Source organism: Vanessa cardui, chromosome 21 (assembly GCF_905220365.1).
Source record: "Vanessa cardui chromosome 21, ilVanCard2.1, whole genome shotgun sequence".
In the NCBI taxonomy this organism is placed as follows: domain Eukaryota; kingdom Metazoa; phylum Arthropoda; class Insecta; order Lepidoptera; family Nymphalidae; genus Vanessa; species Vanessa cardui.
The window spans coordinates 9716095-9740234 of NC_061143.1; the positions used below are offsets into that span (position 1 = coordinate 9716095).

The 24140-nt window shown below is 31.0% G+C and overlaps 2 protein-coding genes and 1 non-coding gene across 4 annotated transcripts; 1 reads left to right on the top strand and 2 right to left on the bottom strand.

The window, feature by feature from the left end:
* The first annotated feature begins 1742 nt into the window (after positions 1–1742).
* On the top strand, positions 1743–7999 carry LOC124538972 (syntaxin-12). 2 transcript variants are annotated; one of them, XM_047116263.1, is made up of 6 exons: positions 1743–1905; positions 2206–2441; positions 4044–4209; positions 5112–5240; positions 5829–5967; positions 7298–7996. In XM_047116263.1, exons 2-6 carry the CDS (start codon positions 2221–2223, stop codon positions 7471–7473), a joined length of 831 nt encoding a protein of 276 aa, XP_046972219.1. In that variant the 5' UTR covers positions 1743–1905; positions 2206–2220; the 3' UTR covers positions 7474–7996. The 2 variants fall into 2 exon arrangements, with proteins under 2 accessions (XP_046972219.1, XP_046972220.1); XM_047116264.1 differs by having other exon boundaries at positions 1748–2057; positions 7298–7999.
* A 4522-nt stretch (positions 8000–12521) lies between these two features.
* On the bottom strand, positions 12522–23153 carry LOC124538809 (general transcription factor IIH subunit 1). The gene is made up of 11 exons (XM_047116015.1): positions 22718–23153; positions 22276–22477; positions 21446–21582; positions 20840–21041; positions 19733–19838; positions 19210–19335; positions 17076–17318; positions 16281–16379; positions 15435–15561; positions 14300–14490; positions 12522–13342 (listed from the first exon to the last, which is right to left on the bottom strand). The coding sequence occupies exons 1-11, from the start codon at positions 22869–22871 to the stop codon at positions 13220–13222; spliced, it is 1710 nt and encodes a 569-aa protein (XP_046971971.1). The 5' UTR covers positions 22872–23153; the 3' UTR covers positions 12522–13219.
* On the bottom strand, positions 20324–20396 carry Trnat-ugu. The gene has a single exon. It is a non-coding gene; the product is annotated as a tRNA-Thr (tRNA).
* Positions 23154–24140: the final 987 nt, after the last annotated feature.

Sequence of the window (24140 nt, forward strand, 5' to 3'; positions counted from 1 at the left end):
TCGTATTCATAGAAAAATAAAAACAATACAATCATAATTCCACGCATTGAAACGCAATCCGTGCCAATAACTCACGCTGCTTTCAGTTCATCATCCATCATTATTATTGTTTATGCTCACGAGTTAACATAAATTATTAAAAAAAAAAACTCTTTTGTAACACAGTATTTTATAGAAATTATAAATAAGGTTTTATATATAATTGTACATTATGTTTTAAATAAAGTATTTAAATGAGATGTGAGGCCATCATTCATCAACTTTTTAGTCAGCCAATTCAAAAAGCCCTGATGATTTTTTTTTTAGTTTACTTCTTCTATTTGAAATAAATTTGCAAAGCTGCAATCAAAATTGCAACACTTTCAGATATCAGTTAAGTCGTTTATATAATAATAATAAACAAAATAAACTCAATGATTGCAGACCTTTTTTTTGTACTCTGTATAATTAAAAAAACAATTCAAGTCGTCAACGCATTGACGCTAAAAAGCTAGATAGATGATTTTGGCAGAATTGCCTTAATGTCTGAAGACGTCATTACTTTCAAAAATAAATTTTATTACAACAAAGTCAGTAGATTTTATTCATTATCGACCAATAGATAGTATAAAATGTATGTTATTCATTATTATAAAAATTATGTTTACTTATTTGTTGAAACTTTCAATATGAATAAGTTATAAGGAATATTTATACTCTATTAGTTTGATAGCGAATAGTTTTCTGATCTTTATTTTTTTTCTCCAACTAGTATTTTAACTGCATTCTTTCGACCTTTTCCTTACAGCAACAGAATTCATGTTTTTTTTTAAATTTATTTATTGGGTTTGCTAGCGATTTTACATTTGTCATTTTAACATAAATATACAATTAGATGATATGCATCCAAATATTATGTAAAATCATTTAAAAGTATACACTACATGCTAATAAAATTATTAATTACTATTACTTACTACAACAACAAAAGTGAAAAAAAAAACAAAACCAAACGAAAAATGAGCAGAAGAAAATATGTTGTCTTATCACTTATTATTTCACTAGTCACAAATCATTGAAGCTTTCACAGTTTTTAGATTGAAAGAGCAATTTTGTAACCATATATAACCATACCTATTAATTTTTCAGGTAATGTAATCAACGAGAAGCTAATAAGAAAATTTTATCCCTTAAATAAACTTTGTCATAGATAGTTTTTTTACTTAACTTAATATAGTAATTAAGCTAATGGCAAAACCTGTGGTTTTATCCACATTACAAAAATAACGTCTAGCGAAAAAACCGTCTCTCCCCGTTGTAACCCCCAAAGGGTGAACAAAAGTAAAAGTAAAAAAGTCTATTCGCCAGGATCCAAACTATGTCCACAAAAAAGTTATCTAAATCGGTTCAGTACTTTAAGCGTGAAAAGATATCAGACATAACTTTTGCAATCCTAATATTTGTATAGATGTTTGAATCTAATCAATGCACATCTAATAGTTCTAATACATACAGTGACATCTCTGGACAATTTTAAAAAACGTTACTCCAGACTTTCTTTTAAGTCACAAAATTAACCGATTTAATTGCTATAAGAAAATCATCTCAATATGAATGAAACAAGCATTAGCTTTTAATTATATAACACATTTCTTGTAGACATTATAACAATTTTTATGAATAATATTTGAAGTTAAAGAAATAATAACAGTGAAGTATATTTTGACATTGACAGCTGACGTTAAGTGGTGACAGATGACACAAATGGCATGAAATGTTGACGTTTCGTCTTATCAATTTACATATTTTATGTAGCCGCAGTTAATGAGTTAATACAAATTATAATACAAAACTGGAAACTATTAGGCTCACATTTTACAAACGAATATTGTCAAAACTGGTTTTCGTTGAATAGTTTTCATTAAGGTCGGTATGAGATTTTGCAACATATTTCGTAGTTTCTTTGTCAATAAATTTTAATGTTATTGAAGTGATTCATCAAATAATACCAACAAGATATATTTACGCCTTTTATTTTTGTTGTTAATAAGTGAATCAGTGAAAAACGTGGAATTTATGTACGTATATATAATTGTACGGAATAATCGAAATTTAATAGCTATGTGTTTTTTTAAATTACGTTTCTGTATAAAGTCAATAAAACTATTAAATAGTCTTTGTGATTGAATTATTAAATTTTAAAGAGGTTTTATATATTTTTTTTAGTGAATTAAAAAAAAAATGGCAGAACGGGAGCCCATAAGTGGATCAAGCCGAGACTATGGAGCAATTGCAGCACCTCCCACAGTTGCCTTTGCGGATTTCAGCCCTACAGAACTATATAACCTCAGCGAAGGCATTGCGGATAATGTGAACACCATTAATAATGGATTGAGGGCATTAGAAAAGATGATGAAACAAATTGGAGGGCCTAATGACAGTATTCAGCTCCGAGATAAGATGTAAGAGAATTTTATTTTATTACTTTGCATTTAATAATATAAATTTCTCTATATACATACAAACAAAGATTTAAATCGTTAGATGCGCCCCTGCCATAGTATAGCCGCTATAAAATGTGTCAATCCTCAAATGAGTGAGCTTACTCATTCGCTACCAGTGTTCATTTATACGCAGTGACAGTCAGACGTCATCCATTGCAATTAATGCGCTAATTATAATCCAAAAAAATCGCAAAATGCCGTCATGTGCCTTTCGAAAGTGCAATCACAACTCAAGAAATACTAATAAAGCCCAGGGTGAAACATTTCACTCGTAACTATTTATATTTATTTTAATATTGAATTTATTTTATTCCGATGTCCGAAAAGACCACGAAATGAAAGAAATTGTGCGACAGAGAAAGTAGTATGGCATAATTTATGTAATTAACAGAGATGAATCTATTGTCTCAGTACCATTCTATTAACTAATATAACTAGATACACGGAAGTACTACGGAAGCGGTTTGGAAAGGGATCATCTATAAATGGACATTAACAGCGAAAATACTGTGGTAGCGTCGGCATATTATGTTTTTTAAATATTATATTTTAAAAAAATGTTTTAAATTGCATTGTAATATTTTTGTAATATTAGTCCGTCAAAGTATATTTTGGCTCTTAGAAATCTAGTAGCTTAGTAAATGATAGGTGTTTTATTAAAAATGGTTAAGTGGTTCAGTCAAGAGTAACTAATTTGGTGCTGGAATAAAATTTAAATAATTGCAAAATACCTTTCTTAAATTACGTTTTTATTATTTAGATTTCCGCAAGACACGTTGGAAAGAATAGTGGATAAAGGTAGTACAGTGAGACCAGGGAGATGAGGCGTGGTCACCTACGAAATTTAGTCGAGTTTGTCCTGCCTAGAACAAACAACAACTTGGAACCATAAAATACAATTAAATAAGTTCGTAAATGCTACGCTGATGTACGCCTTCATCATATTCATAAAAATGTTCAGAGAACAAACAGGCAAAATTATAATAAATTGATTTTATTTCGTGGAGAATAAATATTATGTAATAACGTGTATACATACACAAAAAAAAATATAATACTATTTTTTATAATACAATAATATATTTTTTTGTTAAAATTATAATTTATTATTAATAACGTGTATTATTTTTTGCAATTATTACAAACAATTAAAACAACCTAATTTCTTACATTTTACAATTTGATGAAATTGTTGACCGTACTTCGCATGCATCTGTGTGAGCGCGTAAGCGACTTGTCAACACACGCATTTTAAAAATTTTCCACAGTTTTTGAAGGTGAGGGCGCATCTAAAGATTTAAATCTTTGCATACAAAAGAAAAATTATATAAACCTGTCACTTTTATCAGTGAAATTGATGGATTGAGTGAAAGTGATATTTGTATCATTTATAACTTTTTTTGTAATATTTTAAACATACAAAATAATTTGAAGCAATAAAAGTTACTTTATTTAAATATATTTTCATTACAAGTTTACAAGACTACATATACAGGATTATTGCGAACAGATGATGAATGATTTCAATATATATTATTTTGAATGATTATTTCTTTCCAGCCATGATACTCAGCAGAATGTGAACAGCTCTGTGTCAGCGACAGCGCGGGACATACAAAGACTTGGTGTGGTCGTCCGGAGAGGAGATAAACCACAGAAGTTACAAGTTGAGAGGCTCACACAAGCATTTAGGGATGCTCTTGCAAAATATTCCTCTGTCCAAAAGGTATTTTATTATAATTAATTTAATTTTAATATACTAGTTTATATTATAACTGTTCTCAACAAAAAGCACAACCAATTCTTATGTTTTGAACTTAACAATTACCAATATTGCATTTTAAGAAGTTTGTTTTTATTTAAAGTGTTAGACACAGTTGAAGACACTTAATTAGATTTTCTAGACATTCTTTTATACATTTTTGTGTATAAATATTTAGAATGAATGTACTTTTCATCATTGAATTTGTTTATGTATTTTCTCTTTGTAATGTTTAATACTAAGTGCATGTTTATTAATAAACCTAATATATTAAGGTCACTAATGTATATCTTAATAGATTCCAATATTCCATATAATTTATGTTTCTAGAGTTTTGTGTCATATGTTAATAGAGATCATTCTTTTTATAAGATATTTCTTATATAAAACTATCTTGAGTTCTATAGTTTAAGGATCTTGTAATCTATGAAGAAAGCCAGGAAGTGTTTACCAAAAAGTTTTTATTTAATGAAATCTTTTTCAATTATAATCAAGTGCTGTCATATTTAATATAGATGTATTTCTTTTTAATTCTCCCTTATGAATATTTTATAATTGATGGATGATTTATGATTTAAATAAAACAAAGATGTCTTTATCTTTGGTTATATCATCACTAGAGAGGGAGTTGCAGTCTTATTTTCTCAGTTAAGCATAGCAAGATTCACTTTTCTACCTCCATATCATATATTTTTTATCACGACGCAATTTTACACATAATTACGACGTTTCTTTTATTACATTACCTTATTTAGAGAGAAGAAATATTTGACTTGTACAATATACCAAATTTTGGCCTTTCCTGAAGTCAATAGCCAAAACTGTCTGCTACCCGAATAAAAAAAAAATTGCATCAAATTTTTCAGCAAGTGTCAGAAAAAATGGCAGCACATATGCCAACTCAAGGTCGTTCCAAAAACGATCCTCAGGCTCTAGAAAGGCAGGCTATCGCTGATGATGAAGAAGCATCGTTATTAGCCAATCAGCAAGCTCAGGTAATCTTTTTACATTCTATAAATGATATTTCCATAATAGCAAATTGGAAGACTATTATTGTTGTCTTGTTTATATATATTTTCTTGGTGGTAGGGCTTTGTGCAGCCCTTCTGGGTAGGTAACTACCAATTCATCAGATATTATAGTACATCTTACGTAACATCTTAGTTCCCAAGATTGGTAGCGCATTGGCGATGAAAGGAATGGTTAATGTTTCTTACAACGCCATTGTCTATGAGCAGTGGTGACCACTTACCTTTAGATGGCCCATGTGCTCGTCCGCCAACAAATAGCATAAAAATAACACATACACTACACTTATATTGACGACCTCCATGGTCGAGTGGTGTGTACACTGGTTTTCATGGGTACGCCACCCTGAGGTCCCGGGTTCGATTCCCGGCCGAGTCGATGTAGATTACCATTAGTTTTCTATGTTGTCTTGGGTCTGGGTGTTTGTGGTACCGTCGTTACTTCTGATTTCCATAATACAAGTGCTTCAGCTACTTACATTGGGATCAGAGTAATGTATGTGATGTTGTCTCATATTTATTATTCATATTCTATAAAATTATAATAATTTTCAGGCTCGTCTCGTTCAGTTCGAGACAAGTATGCTCATAGAGAAAGAAGCTTATATGAATAAGATCGAAGCTGACGTTCTCGACGTCAATCAAATCATGCAGGAACTAGCGGATATGGTTAATGCGCAGGCGCAATCTGTTGGTAAGGACTTAGTAAAGTTATACATAGTAGATCATTATAATTTAATACATTTATAGACCTACTGTTGGGTACTATGAATGTATTATAATTTTAATCAACCCGTTTTCATTAAGAATTGTCATCCTAGTGAAAGGTTTACCGTTTAGTAGGATAATTCTCATCCAAATTCAATACATAGCTAACGTCAAAACAAATTTACATTAAGGGGGATTCTTTTGTGTTTCATACTCTTTAAACTGCTTAAGACTAGTTTTTTTTTAGATTTTACTTAGTAGTAGTGTTTTTTACAAGCATGTTTGGATAGGTCCTATTTACTCACATACAGGGACATAACATCTTATTTACTAAGGTTGAATATTTCTTGCAACACCAACATATACAGGTCAGATTACCTATATCTTTAAAATAAAATCGCTTCAATAGAGGCTATTAATAGGCTTTTGCATTTTTTTGTCCTGCGATTTTGTTTTGAGATAAAATATAATTTAATATTAATCTAGTAGTGTGAAATACACGTATAGTGCATTGGTCTTGCGCTTTTATGCATTTTTCTCCGATCGTAACTAATTACTGTACCTCAATAACGTATGTGTAAATAGAGTGTACCTACTAAAACATCTTCAGCAAAGTTGGACTTCAATATTTTTTAAGAATTTTTGTTGGAGTTGGCAATTAGATAATTTTATTGGTAAGCACGGATAGGCTCAAAAAATCTTACACAATCTCAAGATCACAATCTGACAATGGCATATATTCAGCTATCTTTGTATATTATCTATATTTTATTAGTAACTAGCGATCCGGATTCGCACGGGTGCAATGCTGGTACTAAATATACTACAGATTTTTCTAGTTTATTTACTATATTTTACATGCATTATATACAAAAACCCTACTCTCGAATCACTCATTAAAAAAAATCAATCACAATCCTTTGCGTCTCTTCGTCAAAAAGATCTAAGCATACATAGTTACAGACAGTGACTTTGTATACTATGCAATGATATTCTAATAAACAGATATGTTATACCCATACTAAACAATAGAAAAAAGTGTGCCGCGCCGGGGACCGTTTATTTTACATTTCGTTACAATTAAAAAGGATAGCTTGATAAAAAACAATAAGTAAAGGGGATAACTAAATGTTTTAATGGCGCAAAACGTATTACTACATAATTACGATATATTATAACGTATTACTGGCATAATTATGATAAAAACGACTAAAGGCAAACGTCCCAATTAGGACGTTTTCTAGTCTTCACTTTTTGCGCGTTAATGACATATCTGTTTACTAGAACATCATTGATACTATGTAATAATTTTACAGATACAGTTGAAAGTCACATCGAAGCTGCCAGTGCGAGCGTCGAGGCCGGAGTCGACGAGTTAGCCAAAGCAGCTGAGTATAAACGCAGATATAGAAGGAAAATGATGTTCATAATCCTAATCGGAACAATACTTGCGATCATATTCATCGTATGGATAATAAAGGCATTTAAGTAAATACATAACCAAATTATATTAATACAACTTACATATGGCAATCTTTTTATTTTTTTTAATTATACGCCATATTTGTTTTATCATTTCCACTGTCATAGTGAACCATTACACGTTGAAGAAATCGTTTTTGATTATGTATATATATTTAGCAACGACTTAAAATAATTTTGAAAAAAATTCGTTGAAAGTGTAACAAAGATTTAAAAGGAACGCTAAGATAGTTTGGAAAAAAAAATGAAATCGAAAACTGACCAAATCTTTCCTTGTAATAATAAATATTTGGTTTGTTTTTCTTATATTTACACTTGTCTTTAATTATTATTTATAATACGAGCGAGATGACAGTCGACAATATTAAAAGATTATAAAACATTAAAATGTCAAACTGACATTGACAAGAATGTAGATATTTCGTTTGTATAAATTATAGTACGACAAAAATTAGATGTCGCATCGGCAAAATTCGTGAAACCGATCACATCCGAAATAAGTACGCTATCCCAAATTATCAATATATATTACTTGTGTGAATATGATCTTTACACAAACGTAATAACGTGTAATATCATATGACCTAATATATTCGTCAATTTGCTTTCTCGGGTTGAACTGACGCGAGAATCTATAGCGACGAATACAGACTGTCAAGTATAAGTTGGCGTTCCTGTGGCAGCACCTGCTACACCCTTTGTTTTACCACTTTTTTGTTTATTTTACCAATATCACCCTAGAAAATAATTCTCTACGTCTCATTTTTAATAGATTTTGGGTAAGTTTTCTTAATAAGGGTAAATAAAACAAATAAGATATAAATGAACAAAAAAAATTAGTACATGTTTTTGCCACACGCCAACTTACATTTGACGCGCTATAGCGTCGAATGGCGCGGTAAGGTAGCTATTTCTATTAGTTGTGTAAATCGGCAGTAATCGGTTTTACGAATTTTGCCAATGCTACATCTAAGTTGGGTCGCACTATACGTCGATATCATTATTATTAAAAAAAAAGAAAATGATTATTTAGATGTTATATAATCTATGTCATATAATAGATTTTACGCTATAAAATGTTTTTTTTTTTTTTAATTTAGTAAAAGATTTATTGTACCTTAATCGAGAAATACTTATATGTTTATTATGGGCTCGAGTAGATTTTAAAATGTTTTATTTACTACAACTATCACTGGTATGTTATATAAAGAGACTGATATAAAAAGGCGATTATATTAAAAAATGAAGGAGCTTTTCGTTTTATCTTTTTTTTTCAATTAAAAAAAAAACTAATTTTAGTGCAAAAATGTATATTAACCTACCTTTTAAACGTTATCTGAGCGAACAAATTATTAATAGAAAAGTATTTAATTTAATTATTTTTTTTTGTAATATCGTTTTCTTGTCTGTTTAGTTTATAGACTATCGAAATATGAATTATAATCTATAGGTGAATTAATTATTTATAATCAACATCATACTTTCTGATAGACTTATTACAAATACCTCAGAAATGAATACCAGTTTATTTACAATAAACATTTTCGTTATTCAATCTTAGCAAATCCAATTCGAATTCCTAACAACACTTACATACAGATGTTTCTCAGAAATAAAAAAAAATCAAATTCTTATTTTTAAATGATAAATAAATACCTTGCCATAACAATTATTAAGGAAGTATATAATGCATATTTTTTCCATAATTATTGTTTTTTTTTTTATATAAATATTATTCCATTGTCTGTGGACCCTTTTTAAATATGAAAAGGATGGAATCCATTACAAAGGCATCACACTTGCATGCCTTAAAAATTATTAAGTTTGTCTATGATAGATTAAATATGATATCGTATGATTATGCAACTTATGTGTATTATTATAAAAACAATCTGAATTTAAAACTAAAATTATGATTGAAAATGCAAGAGATATGATTGTTTTTTTTTTAATAGTAAAAATTTGTTATTCGTTTTGTATTTTAGCTTTAATTTATAGTTATATAGTTTGATTTATAAATAAAAGTGACATCATATATTGATACTGAAAATTGCTGACTTAATTTTGTACTATGTATTGTCAGTATGATTCATGATTCATAACGACACTTTTGATAATGATAACAAAATATCATCGGGGTGCTATCCTGATTTCTGTATACATTAGCTAAATAGCATGAAGTCAATGTTGCCATTATCAAATGGTAGACACTTAATTTATTTTTATAAACAGTATTTATTTTGTTATTCTTATTTATTTATTCCATCAACGCAACGACGAGAGTACTTCTTAAAATCGTTATATAAAAACTGTAACCCTACAAGTATTTACCAATTATAAATAAATCATTCTTGAAAGTTGGTTGTTTTTTTTTTGTATAATATATACATCACAATATTTCTTATTATTTAAAAGTAGTTTGACATCATGATATAGCTTTCTTCGTTTCAATAGTTTTAGCGTGATAAACATCCAAATTTATGTTTAGCCATCATAGCTGTAACTGTAGTAGAACATATGAATTTTACATAAGTATCAATGTTGGTATATATTTCGCCGATATGCTTTAGTACTATCGAGGGGTCCCAGTGGCTATGACACGAGAATCTTAGCAGAAATTTTGGGACACTACCCCGGACAACACTGATGACTTTCAAGTATTTAATTAGTTTAAAAATTTCGGTCGTGAATGAAATCTGTGAGTGAATGATATCGACGACATATGTTTTAAAGGATAGGACCGTTTAAAATAAAAAAATATTAATAAAAATACTGTTTATTTACATTTTATTCCACTTGAGAGTCGAGAGACTGCGTTCTTCAAACAGAATATAGTGAGAAGAATTAAAAAAATAAATAAACTAATAATACACTTTACCAACCAAGATATTAAGGCATTTGGGCATTTTTTCATGAAGGTATTTAAAAATCGCTATCGTAGGATCACAGACCCGTTGTACAGCACCCTATATTTTTAATCTTATCTTATGTCCTGAAGGTATATATAAGAAAATTATTATGAGATATAACAAAATTATAGAATAAGGTATAATCTGTTTTGAATGAAACCAATCATATGTTATGTTATATGTAAGAATAACATATTTGACATATCAGAAGAGATGAAAGAAAAAATTTTGAGAAGACTATTTAAAATATAATTATATATTTAATATTTCAATATCCTGGTTGGTTTTACAGTAAATATTACAACGAAAAAATTGATTTTAAAAATCGATTTTACAACTGAAATAAGACTATCATCCTAACAGACAAATAATTAAAATAACATTAATTTAACCAACATGGTAACATGAAATTTTGACTCCCACTTACATTAAAAAAGATTATTGTCGGTACAAATCATTCATTGTTGCAAAGGAACAGTACAAAATAATCTCCTAAATGCCCCTTAATAAACCTAGCATATATGCATTAATTTTGAACGAAAATATCAATATACAACTACTAACCCGACTAACGAAAAATCATTTTTCATTAATTTATTGTAACACATAGGTTTTATACGTACCACCAGTAGTACAGGATGAGATTTAAAGTGGCATCGCATCATCTATATTGACATCTCGCTCACACATTGTTGTGAGTATAGGTAGCGACAGTGTGTGAGCGAGACGGCTATAACAGCGAAGCTACGTCTATTTCAATCTTATCTTTCATTTGCACAGTATGTAATAATTAAAACCCTAATAGAGGCTTAAATTTTGGGGATAATGGTGTAACCATTTATGTTGAATTTATTTGAAGATAATTACCCAATTTTCCTGGAGCCATATCACTCTATATTACAAATTATGTTAGGTCATCTGTTTGGTTTTAATTATTAGCGCTCTTTCAAAACGTAAGCTAACCCAATACGTGACATATCATAAGAAAAATTTATAGTTCATTAAATCTAAACCCTGTTATTTCGGGAAACTTATTTCAACTCACAAGCGATCACAATCAAAGCAACTTATTGACATATAAAATATTAATTCATTGTATTCAACGGTAGGAGTAAATATAAAGTAACTGCAGATTTATATATTCAATACCATTTTAATGAAGTACGGCACGGCAGACAGATCTTGATTAATAAAAATATATAATGCCAAACTATTCATATATATTTAACAACTCATATCTATTTCATGTTTCCTTCCATAACTCCAATATCAATTTAAAAGTATGAATCCATTATGAATACCACAAATTATTTTAAATTCTGACCAATCATGTTATGGAAATTCAAGGTCAAATTTTTTATTTATCTTTACTCGTGCCATTGAAAACTACACGACTTATTAAGGCGAGCATCGGTTTCAAGTAGGTGTTTGACAAAGACTTAAATCATAGTCGGGCATTTTGATTGTGAAAAATCATAAGTGATAGATTGTCTTGTGAAACAATTTCGATAATAAGAGTTTAAATACATTTTATATGTTGACAGGAATTTTTACAATTTCATATATATTTATACGATATTTGGTTCCGCGAAAATGTTATGAATCCATTGCAATAGAATGTATAAAAAAAAATTTAATCGATAAATCGATTTTACTATCGATCAGATTGTCTTGAGCACTCAGAATCATAATCGATGTTGTATTTAATTTTTTATTACCAAAATATATGCAACATCCAAACATAGATTAAACTAAACTTTTTTTTAATTATACATTTTGCTTAAAGGTATAAAATTTGTAGGTTTACATTTCGTATACATTCTATTAATATGGACTAGACATACTTATATCCTGTGTCTACAAAATAAAAGACATCTATACAAGATCTGTACATTTTTACACCTTTTTTAAAAATTAACAGTAAGAAAAAAATCATCATTTTTTATTTCCTTTTAAATTGATTTCTATTTTTGTATGTTATTTCTAAAAGTATATAAACAAATAATATATAAGTGTATCATGATATGTAATGGGAATTATTAGTGAAATATATAGTTTCTTTCGTTTCTTCAAAACTGAAATTTTTGAACTATTTCATCATAAAATATATTTTTCTTATTGTCTCATCAATTAAAAACATTTTTTTAAAATATGGACAAGGGTGTAAAAGAGATAACATATTCAAATATCATACGAAAGACAGAGACGGAAATAATTTAAACACCTTCGTTTTGCGATTTATTTTAATTTAAACTGTGTTAATTTTTTCATTTTTACATACAAATATGCTAGGAATTAACGAATACTTTAATTATTGCTTTTCACAGTATACTGTATTTGATATAACTGAGGCAGTTTATTTTAACAGTCAAATATATACTTTAATTCTATGAGAATAAGGTATAAAAGAACATTCTCTTATTTGGAACATTTTATTCGAATATGAGGATATAGAGAGCCGGTTTTAGTTTGGCGATCCTTCAAGAGGTCAATGAACTAACAGTATTAGGGATTCCTATGAAATTAAATTAATTTAACTCATAATAACATTGTTTTAATATTATTATGACAATTACTGTCATCTTTAAACATTGACACTAGGTTATTAACAATAATTAATTGTTTAGAGATTTTATCATTATTATATTCATTATAAAAGACAATAAAATAACATATACGACCTTCATAGATAATAAGAGTTTTATAAATCAATGAAGCTACGGAATTCCTAATACATGTCAGTCACAATGAACCCCAAAAAAGCAGACTCTAATCCCGGGTATAACGAATGAAGGCACTAAAACCGGCCCCGAACCAGATGTAACCAGTATTCCCATCCTGCCTCTACTACCGCAGCTTTGCCTGTCTCTGTTGCCACAGCGCGTACTTGGCGCAAGCTGTGTCGATCATTTGGTTCATGTGTTTGGTGAGAGATGTCGCTAGTGGGGTGAGGTCACGGAGCATTTTCTCCTGGGGAATAATCAAATCAAATCAAATCAATTTTATTCAAGTAATCTTCAAAATAAAGCGTTTTTGAATCGTCAATAATCAAATACTACCACCGTTTCTGAAAGCAGCTTCTAGCGGAAAGAAACGGCAAGAAACTCGCATAGTTGCTCTTTTCAAATAAACACATTTACAATGCTGTTATTGACAGTAATTAGCGTCCTATGATGGAACCCGAGCCTAACTCCAGGCGTTTCTCTCTAAAAAGTACTTTTTTAATGAATAGTATGATTTATTTATTAATTTAGTCTTAATAATATTTTTAAATTTTGAAAATGGTAAATTGATTATATTTTATAACATCGAACAGTCACTCAGTACACTTCAACAGATAGCAAGCCCATCACTATCAACGATAGTTATTCAAGTCATTAGTAATAACTGTCAGTGCGACCATACCAAGCCATTGGCTCTTAACCATTTTTTTTTATGGTATAGGTTGGCGGACGATCATACGGGCCACCTGATGGTAAGTGGTCACCATCGCCCATAGACAATGACGCTGTAAGAAATATTAATTATTCCTTACATTGTCAATGATATGATATATCTTTTATGTGTTTGTTTAATCGCATAAAAATAAAAAGCAACCAATTAATATTATTGTTAAACAACACCTTCGATATACTTCGCGTGGTTTATAAATAATAAAAACTTAAAGCGTGATTCAATGTACCACGCAGCGCCATCTATGTGCTTTACTATAAATTGCCATATGACAAAATAACTATAAATAATTAATGATAATGGTTGACGTCTGGATGAGAAATTGACGTGAATAATTTTAAAAGAATATATCATGACAAATTGATTTTAATTAAAGACTAAGGAAACTCTAGAAGTGTCAAATGGAACTCTCATACTAGAAAAACTACTAAAACGCAACATAACTCTTTATATTATATATATAGTAGCACTTACCTCGAAGGGCCTCAATTTAACATTCCTAAACCTAAGCAGAGCCTCGTAGAACTTCTCCGCCCTGGCGGGCGTGTCCTCCGAGTCGTTGCCGGCGCCCGGCTGCGGGAAGCATCGCCAGAGTTCGCGCAATAGCTCGCCGCCCGACAGGTACAAACGGTTCAACTCACTCTTCACATCCTGTGGAACTAGTTCTGTAAACGGAAATATTAAATTGTACGAATTATTTAAACAATATTTATAAGGCAGGCAGGAGCTGGATGCGATTAGCCTGAGAAAGACCACAGTGGCGTGCACTGGGAGAGGCCTATGTCCAGCAGTGGACAAAAATAGGCTGTTGATGATGATGATGATGATGATAAAAGATTTTGACGCTGGTATTGACATAGAAATAATTTTGTAATAGGATATGAATCTAATTGAATATTATTCCTTTTTCTAATGGGAACAGTGAGGCACAGAGCCAGGAAATTTTTCACTTTTTTGGACTCGTTGGCAGTCTCAAGAAAAACTTTCCAATGCAAGACTTATTATATAGACAAGTATGGTACTCTTCAAAACTCTCATCACCTCCCACGTGGCATGACCTTTTACTGCCCACTTATCACTCCACACCAGTTCCATCATAACTCACCACCGTACACTACCCCCACCCGTAACTCACATCACCCACCACTACCCATCACCTGCCATCCCTCACCAGTCCCACCTCCCACGTGACATGACCTTTTACTGCCCACTTATCACTCCACACCAGTTCCATCATAACTGACCACCGTACACTACCCCCACCCGTCACTCACATCACCCACCACTACTCATCACCTGCCATCCCTCACCAGTCCCACCTCCCACGTGACATGACCTTTTACTGCCCACTTATCACTCCACACATGTTCCATCATAACTCACCACCGTACACTACCCCCACCCGTCACTCACATCACCCACCACTACCCATCACCTGCCATCCCTCACCAGTCCCACCTCCCACGTGACATGACCTTTTACTGCCCACTTATCACTCCACACCAGTTTATCACTGTACACTACTCCCACCCGTCACTCACATCACCCACCACTACCCATCACCTCCCACCCCTCATCATCCCCCCGCACCCCTTGGGGCAGTACTCACGCGCCATGCAGGCGGCGTGGTGCTGGCGCATGAGCGCGCCGCCGGGGCTGAGCTCGCCCAGCGCGCCCACAGCGGCGGCCGCGCTCACGCGCACCGGCCGCTGGCACTGCTGACCGCTCGACCACGCCTGCCACGCGACACAACATTACAAAACGCTTACAACTATGTTTCATGTATTCTACTATAATATCACCTTAAATTAAATGAACATAACTGGTTTGCAACACCAGATATTATATATAACACAATTGGCTTTAAAAATTATGATTGTATTTCTTAGAATCTATTGAATTGCAGATAAAGAGAAACTTCGGATTTTCATACATGTGAATTTAGAGGGTTAGCCTCATTCGACTTCCAACAATAATACCAAAAATTAGTAAATAGGATAGTATAGTGGATAGTAAAGTTTGCAAGCTCATCTATTTAAATACCTCATCAAATATTATACTGTAATACTTATTGTTAGTATAATCTGTATAGTTGTATTCCGATTTAAATAAATAATAAGTGTAACTCTGGCGAAACTATTTAGATCCCTATAGCATTAACGGTATAAGAGATAAAAAAATTATTACACTATATTCTCTAGTCTATTCCAATGAAAGTAGGAAAAAAAGTAAACAAAGCTAATAACTCAGATATATTGTACACTATCAAGTATTTTTTTGTAAATCCATAACAAAATTCATAGATTAATCACGCTCTCGACCAAATATTGTTTATTTGGCTTTCTTTGATGATGATTGATCAGCTAGCATTTATAAGTCGCCGATAGAAATTAAGAAAAGGATTGAATAAAAAACGCCCCAAAATACATAAAGATCACTATAATTTATAACTCACCTGACAGACCGACGCTAGAGCTGATAACGGGGGTGGGTTATTTGTGCTTGTACTTGACTGGCTGACTTGCGAGGCAGGACCTAATAAATACCTCTCTACCTGCAACGAAATATTATAAAAGTTTATAAATGATTTGATACCTTACACATATAATACTAGCGACACGCCCCGGCTTTGCACGGGTGCATTGCTGACACTAAATATACTACAGAATGTGTTATTACGACATCATTTTAAAAAACTCTAATATTATCAGTATTTCAATTTTCTATATTCAAATAGGCTATTTGACAATGCGAAAAATAAATTGTAAATTGTTGTAATTATGAGTTTAAAAATGGTTATTTACTAACGAAAGTTAAAAATAATACTTAATTTATTCAAAAATCCATAAATAAAAATGCATTTTTTCAAACGTTTGTCAAGTGACTCAAAACGCTCCTGATTGGCCGGGCTTATCATGAAGTCACTTTCTTGTAAACCTTGCTTTTCTACTATATGTACCACAGATTAAAATACAGGAAAGTGATGTCACCGACCCCATTGCAGCGCCATATTGTCCAAGTAGCGTTTTTGCGCGCTATTTAAATACGAAATTTTTAAAATGATATTTTTCGGCAAATATGTACTAGAAATAAAAAAACACAACTTTTACTGGGTTCCTTAACCTCTACGAAATAGTATAAAATTGATTTTAGAAACCACGTAGGCGACTTAGTTTTATACTATGTGATGATACCACTAGTGGGTTTTTGATTTTTGATTTTTAGTCTATGAAATGTTAAATGTTCTCACCTTCGATAATTTCAACTCCTGCGCATCCTGGCCACTATTTACACTATCAAGATCTTCGTAGTGTAACTTTTCCATTATCCTCCGTTTCTTATCGACCGGCTCCGATGGATCTTTGTCGGTTGTCGGCCTCTTATCGACGCCATTCGTTTCTTTCATACCATTTTCGACTTTGTTGTTATTTGTTGTTTTACTACTGCTATTACTACTACTACTGGAGTTTGTTTTATGACTAGCTTTGAGCACCTGGAAATTAAAAAGAAAAAATTAATTGAATAAATATCGTCAGACATCATAGGGGCGTATTACTAGGGTGATTGAGCAAAGAGGAAACCGCGAATACAGAAACACGTTTATTCTAAATATAATTCTAAATATTATTAAGACTAAATTAATAAATAAATCATACTATTCATTAAAAGCGTACTTTTTACAGAGAAACGCCTGGAGTTAGGCTCGGGTTCCATCATAGGACGCTAATTACTGTCAATAACAGCATTGTAAATGTGTTTATTTGAAAAGAGCAACTATGCAAGTTTCTTGCCGTTTCTTCTCGCTAGAAGCTGCTTTCCGAAACCGTGGTAGTATTTGATTATTGACGATTCAAAAACGCTTCATTGTGAAGTTTACTTGAATAACATTGATTTGATTTGATTCTACGTTTAAAGTACTTAATACACTAATTCAGTATCACACATGATGTGATACATCACACTTGGCAACGAAGCGAATGACATAATGTTGTCTTAAATTTTCGCGATTAATACACATTTAAATAAAACTAATTATAACGGACGAATCGCGTATATTAATTATTTTTAAACATCCCAACAGTGTTCGTGGTCACGGGTAGACCACGAACACTGCAAAGTGCTCGAAACGTCGGGATGTTTAAAAATAATTAATATCCGCGATTCATCCGTTATAATTAGTTTTATTTAAAAGCGAATGACAGTTCCTAGGATGGAGGTACTGGTCTTCACGAGAGCGGAATCGTAAGTGAGTCGTCTCTAAACGCCTCCATAGTAAGCTCCGTCGTAGCGCGAAGTTAGTCGTGTCGTGACGTCACGACAGTGCTGCCGCCTTGAGGGATTCGTGCCGCACTTCGTTACGCTAAGATATTCATGACCGTCTCCGAAAATAATTTATTTTGTTAATCGTTTGCAAATAAATACTTCAATATTATTCATAAAAAATCACTGTTACGAATTACGCACACATTTACATTTAAGTAAAGCGCCGGATTTACACTAGGGACAGTCGGAGCTTATGATGAAGAATCTATGCATTACCGAAAGGCATTTGTTACCTTCATGTATAAATAATAAAAAAATTATACACACAAAACCTTTTTTTTACTAAAGCATAGTAATTTAACTATTGTATATCGAATGTGTAACCATATCGCTAAATTTCAATAATAGATCGGCATTTCATTACAGCGCGTTGATTGATTGTTTCTGGCACTTTGACAACGTCAGTTGTACAAATTTTCAACTTATTCTATATATAAAATGATAATTAACACATACCAAAACATGTATATATTTTTATATTTAAGATTTTCTCATTGTTGTATGTATAGATTAACTCACGAGGGCGCGGCCTTCCGACGCTAGATTATAATCGGTATATAACGAGCACACTGCATTCGTGTGAGTAAGCGAATGTTTATAGGGTTTCTTAGTGTGCATGAGACAAGAGTAGAGACAGCAAAAAAATACATAATATAACTAGACATTTGTTTATGGAGCCTGTTTGTGAGTGAAATGATCCAAGTGTATTTGTACAATGTATAGTACATATATCTCATATAAACTAAAAATCAAGATAAACTTTATACAAGTAGGCTTTTACGAGCACTTTTGAATCGTCATTTTGCAATTAAATGAAGCTACCACGGAAAGTAGATTCTATCGAGAAGAACCGGCAAGAAACTCAGCAGTTACTCTTTTTCAACATTTAAAAAATACAAAGTCATGTTAGTTAATACAATTATTTAAATTAATATATCCTGCTTGGAAGCCAATAGGTATTAACTCCATGAGATCAATTATTATATTTAGTTATTTTTACGTTAAAATTGCGTAATTTTTTTTTATACAAAAAAACTGAAAGTAATGTCAAAATCAGTTACCATAATAGAATGTTGGTTGAACCGTTTTATCATACTGCGGTGTATTGATGTGCCGTCCTTTTCCTTCTCACCGGAATCTTCCTCGGGCAGGAGCGGGACAGGTTCCGTGAATTGAGGTAAATCAACCTAGAAAACGAGAGTATATCTTAACAATGTGCACACATGTGCTATAAAGCTATGAAATTATTGTGTTAATTATACAGATGTTAAAACACTTTATAGTTTTTTCCAATTGAGGAAGGAATAAAATTAAACAAACCCTTAATTTTCGTATGCCAAGCGATTTGCGAATAATATAAAATAAAAAGCGGAATATATAATAATAAAAATAAAGAGAATTTCTTGGTTACAATCAAATAATCAAAAAGTCAATAAGTATTTCTGCTAAAAGAATATTTTTATATATATTTTGGTGAAGATTGTTTATAACGTTATATAATAAATAGCATAAGTAATATTAAATCACATGGAATATGTTAATCTAAGCTCATTTCAATACCCCTTGCCATTGGGGTATACTTACTGTTAGATCCAATGTGGTATGTTTCATAGCCGACGCGATAGCTTGATCATCCATTTTGGCACATTCTCCGAATAAATCTTTACTAGATGACGAGGCTATACGATCTCTGCGAAATAATAAAAATTGTAGTTAGTCTTAGTTCCCAAGGTTGGTGGCATATTGACGATGTTAGGAATAGTTAATATTTCTTACATCATTCATTCATCATCGCGTCATTATCTATGGGTGATGGTGACCACTTACCATCAGGTGGCCCATATGCTCGTCCGCCAACCTATACCATAAAAAAAACCTATACTACAGTATAATTGATAACTAATAAAATTAAATAATTAAACTTTATAATGTAAAAATTATAACAAAATTAATTATAGCATCATTAATACATGAAGATATTAAATAAAAACAAAAGAATATTGTGTTTAAAAAGATACAATTGTTAAGTTAGACTTGCGAGGCATGTTTTTTTTTTTCATCATTCTTAAATTTTATGGTACTATCAAAACTGAAAAAAAATTTAATATAATGTATTTTTATGTAAGAATATTTGAAAAACAATATATAAAAAAAATAAAGAAAAAAATATTTCAATGCCTCCAGAGAGATTTGAACTCTCGACCCCTGGTTTACAAGACCAGTGCTCTAACCCCTGAGCTATGGAGGCTCCAGCAACATCATTGAAAAAGTGAATTTATTTTTAGACACTATTGTACATTCATTTTTCAGCTTTTGTATGTCTGTCTGTGTTTAATTTCATTATTATATTCGTAAAAGAACTATATTTTGAGTTAAAAATTTAGTCAAGACATTTTTGTAGTATATATAAAGAACATATTATGTTGTCAATATTTTGTAGTGATTATAAAGAGACAAATTAAGTTTGTAGGGCCTAATGGTCCATTTCAAAAAAGTTTTCATGTAGTAAACTACAGTATCCCCATGTGGTATTGGGTATAATTTTTTTTTTGTCAATAAGTATCACCAATGAAAAGGTAAGTACTGTCACTCCACATTATTTAGTATGTTATATATAATATCAACATAAGAGCTATTACTGTCTATATGAGTAAATGTTATATATAAAAAAAAAACAATCTAAAATAATACCTGTGAAAATAATGTGATTGAAAAAATTTGGTCCAGAACTCGGCTTCCGTCATTTTATTGGGTACATAGTCTATGTGTTTCTTCCTAACGGCGGGATATGTTTTGAATATTGCATCTATGATGTCTTGAGTTAAATTATATTTAAGGCCATTGCATCCATCGGTCTGAGGTTGTATATCTGCTAAGAATGCTCCAGACACACCTGTAAAATTAACAAACATACATAAATTTCTTATTTTGTAACAAGTGTTAACACCCATTCACATATAGAGGGAAATTAACATGATCATAATATGCATACAATATTACAATATTAGGAAAAGACTATACAAGAAAAATGTAATGCCTGATAATTCTACTATAAATAGGTTTAAGAATACCTAAACATATTTCGGAAGAATGTTTGGTAAATGCTTTGACAAATTTATAGTATAATGGTGATTTGTAACTTTGTTAAGTCATATTTTTTAACATACAATTGTGATGATGCCATCTTGTAATCTTATTCAGAAAGAAAACAATCTTGACCAAATGATTATATAAAAATACTAGTCTATGAGTACATATACTAAATGACTTGTTACCGAGAAGTTTCTCTTTGCTTACCCGCTTCTTGTTTCATATTTGTTGATTCAGTATAGTGTTTCAAGGTGGGTGTATTCCAGTATTCCTCGCTATTTATTACTTTCGATATCACTAAGTCTTCATATAAATGCTTTAAAGTAGGATGAAGGGACAGGAGTCTATGGAAAGTAAGGCACATTTTATTTCATTCACTTTAAGTTTATAAGGTATAATATACATTTTTAAGTGTGTGTCAGTATTTGTTTAGAATAACACATTTATTTAAAAAAAAATTTTAGTAACTTCCTTACAGGATTATTTAATCATCTGAGATATAATGTAAGCCATCTTGGATTACAGGGCTCTTTGAATTAAGCTCTGGTCATCATGATACCAAGAATCTATTATAATTCAAAAAGTCAAAGAATCTACTTTAAAAATGAAAAATATGATGGAAATAAAGTGGAATATTTCTTAAATGAATTGATGATGTCCTCCACTAACTGTCAAATCTACCACTTGTTGGACATCATTACCCATAGATGATATGCTAAGGAATATTAATCATTTCTAAATGCGCAAACCACCACAGGAATTAAGATATTATCCCACCCTTCAAATCAGACCACTACAAAACCAAGTGTTACTAAGTACTTATTCCAAGTAAAATATAATACAATGAGCTATCAATACCTACCCAAACGGGCTACCACGAAGGCCTACCACCAAGTATATAAACAAATAATAATAAAGAGTAGGTTAAGTTGATTTTGATCCATATATTAAAATTTCTGATCTATTTTGACCTTCAAATACTAAAGCTATACTCAGTAAATTATCTTTTCTTTACGGAGTTGTAATATTCAATTTACCTTGATTTCATCTCTAATTCTCCATCTATTTGTCTCTTGAACTTAGGTAAAAGGTTCTGAAGTAGCATTTTTACTTGGTCCCTATCTTTCGCCTGAGCATCGGCACCAGCTGGGTTAACAAAATGAAATGTCGAACATGTTCCATCATGAAGGACGACTTGCAGCTGTACCTTTGGCTTGCCGGCAGGAGAGATTTTTTGTGCTGCAAATAGAATACATTATACTCTCTATATTCATAAATATAAATTAAGAAATTTAATTGTAACTTTTTACTATGACTAATGGAATTACTATAAATATGCAATATTTAAGTGCTTTTTACAGTACATAATAAAAAACTTGAATATATATTCAAAATCGTTTATGTTAATTTTTTTAAAATTTTAATGAAAACTACAGCGTTAGTTCTGATAAAAATTTCAATAAATTATTTTCTACTTACTTTTAATATCTGCATACTTGTGTGATACAGCGACTGTATCACGATTTTCCATCATCCAAGCCAGTCTTTGATTCATAACATATAAGGTGCCATCACCTTTTTTATATCTAACGTGCCCCACGCTCAGTAATACATCTTCTGACGACGTAGTCATTTTTATGATGTGATTAAAATTTTCTCACAAATCATTTACCAAACAACTTGGAAATGTACTGAGTCTGTAATGCCTAGGTATAAATCTTCATTTCCTTTAGAATCACTTTTTACCATCGATAAATGCTATTTTCTACAGATTTCAATTTGTTTCCTATGTCTAAGTATATAAAAACAGTGTTCGGTATACAAAAATGTTAAATTATTTACGAAATTGCATCTATGAAAAGCACATCGTCAGAAAACCATTTGCGGTTTTGTTTGACGTACTGTCAAATCAGTCTGAAGAAGTGTCCAGTGTTGCAACTAGTGTAAAACCGTTAATTTATTACCGTTACATCGAAAAATATTCACCCTTCATTACCTATTTAACAGAAGTTATAACTTGAACTAAATGGAACTATTTCAATTTTTTTTTTTTAATTGAGACAAATGATATGATAATTCAAAGAAAGATAATTTATTAGCAAAATCTTTTATTGATTATAAAATATTTTTGATTCTTATATACTTGAATATGTACCTACGTTAGAATTTTGTGTATATCACTGTTGTTTGCTGAAGACCAGACAGATTGGCCTATAAGAAGTTATCACTTCAAAAGTCCTAACTCGGGGTTAAGACTAACTATGTACCAATTTCAAACAAAATTCGTTCAGAGAATTAGCTTCATACAGAAGAAAAAAGCATCAAAATATTATTGGGATAGTTAAATTTTTTAGAACGACTACATAATAAAATAAGTTTGTTTAAACACGTGAAATGTACATTAATTTGAATCTATACTTTTATTTATTTCTGGTTGACCTAGAAATTTTGAAGTTGGATGGATTCTATTCATACTCTAAGTATAGAAAAATATAGATATAGATATATAAACCAACAATGATTATAAAGTAATTGCCCTAATAATATTATAAATAGGTGCTACAGGTGGTATAAACGCGAACAGTATGATTTATAATACTTTAAAGTGAAAAAGATAAATGCTTACTTAAGCATTGGCTCAAATGAAAAGTCATTTTATTTTAAAATTAATATTTTAAATCATTATATATTACTTTCACCATTTAAGACAGGTAGGGTATAGGTCACCATGATACGATTATTTAGAATGAAAACATTTTATTAACACAATACATTTATTTAAAACAGTATATTAAAATTGATTGTAACCGATAATATAACATATTTATCGTATCGTGTACGAGTCTAATGTGTATTTAAACATTTAGTTATGTCATCAAGATAAATAATTCTATATATATAT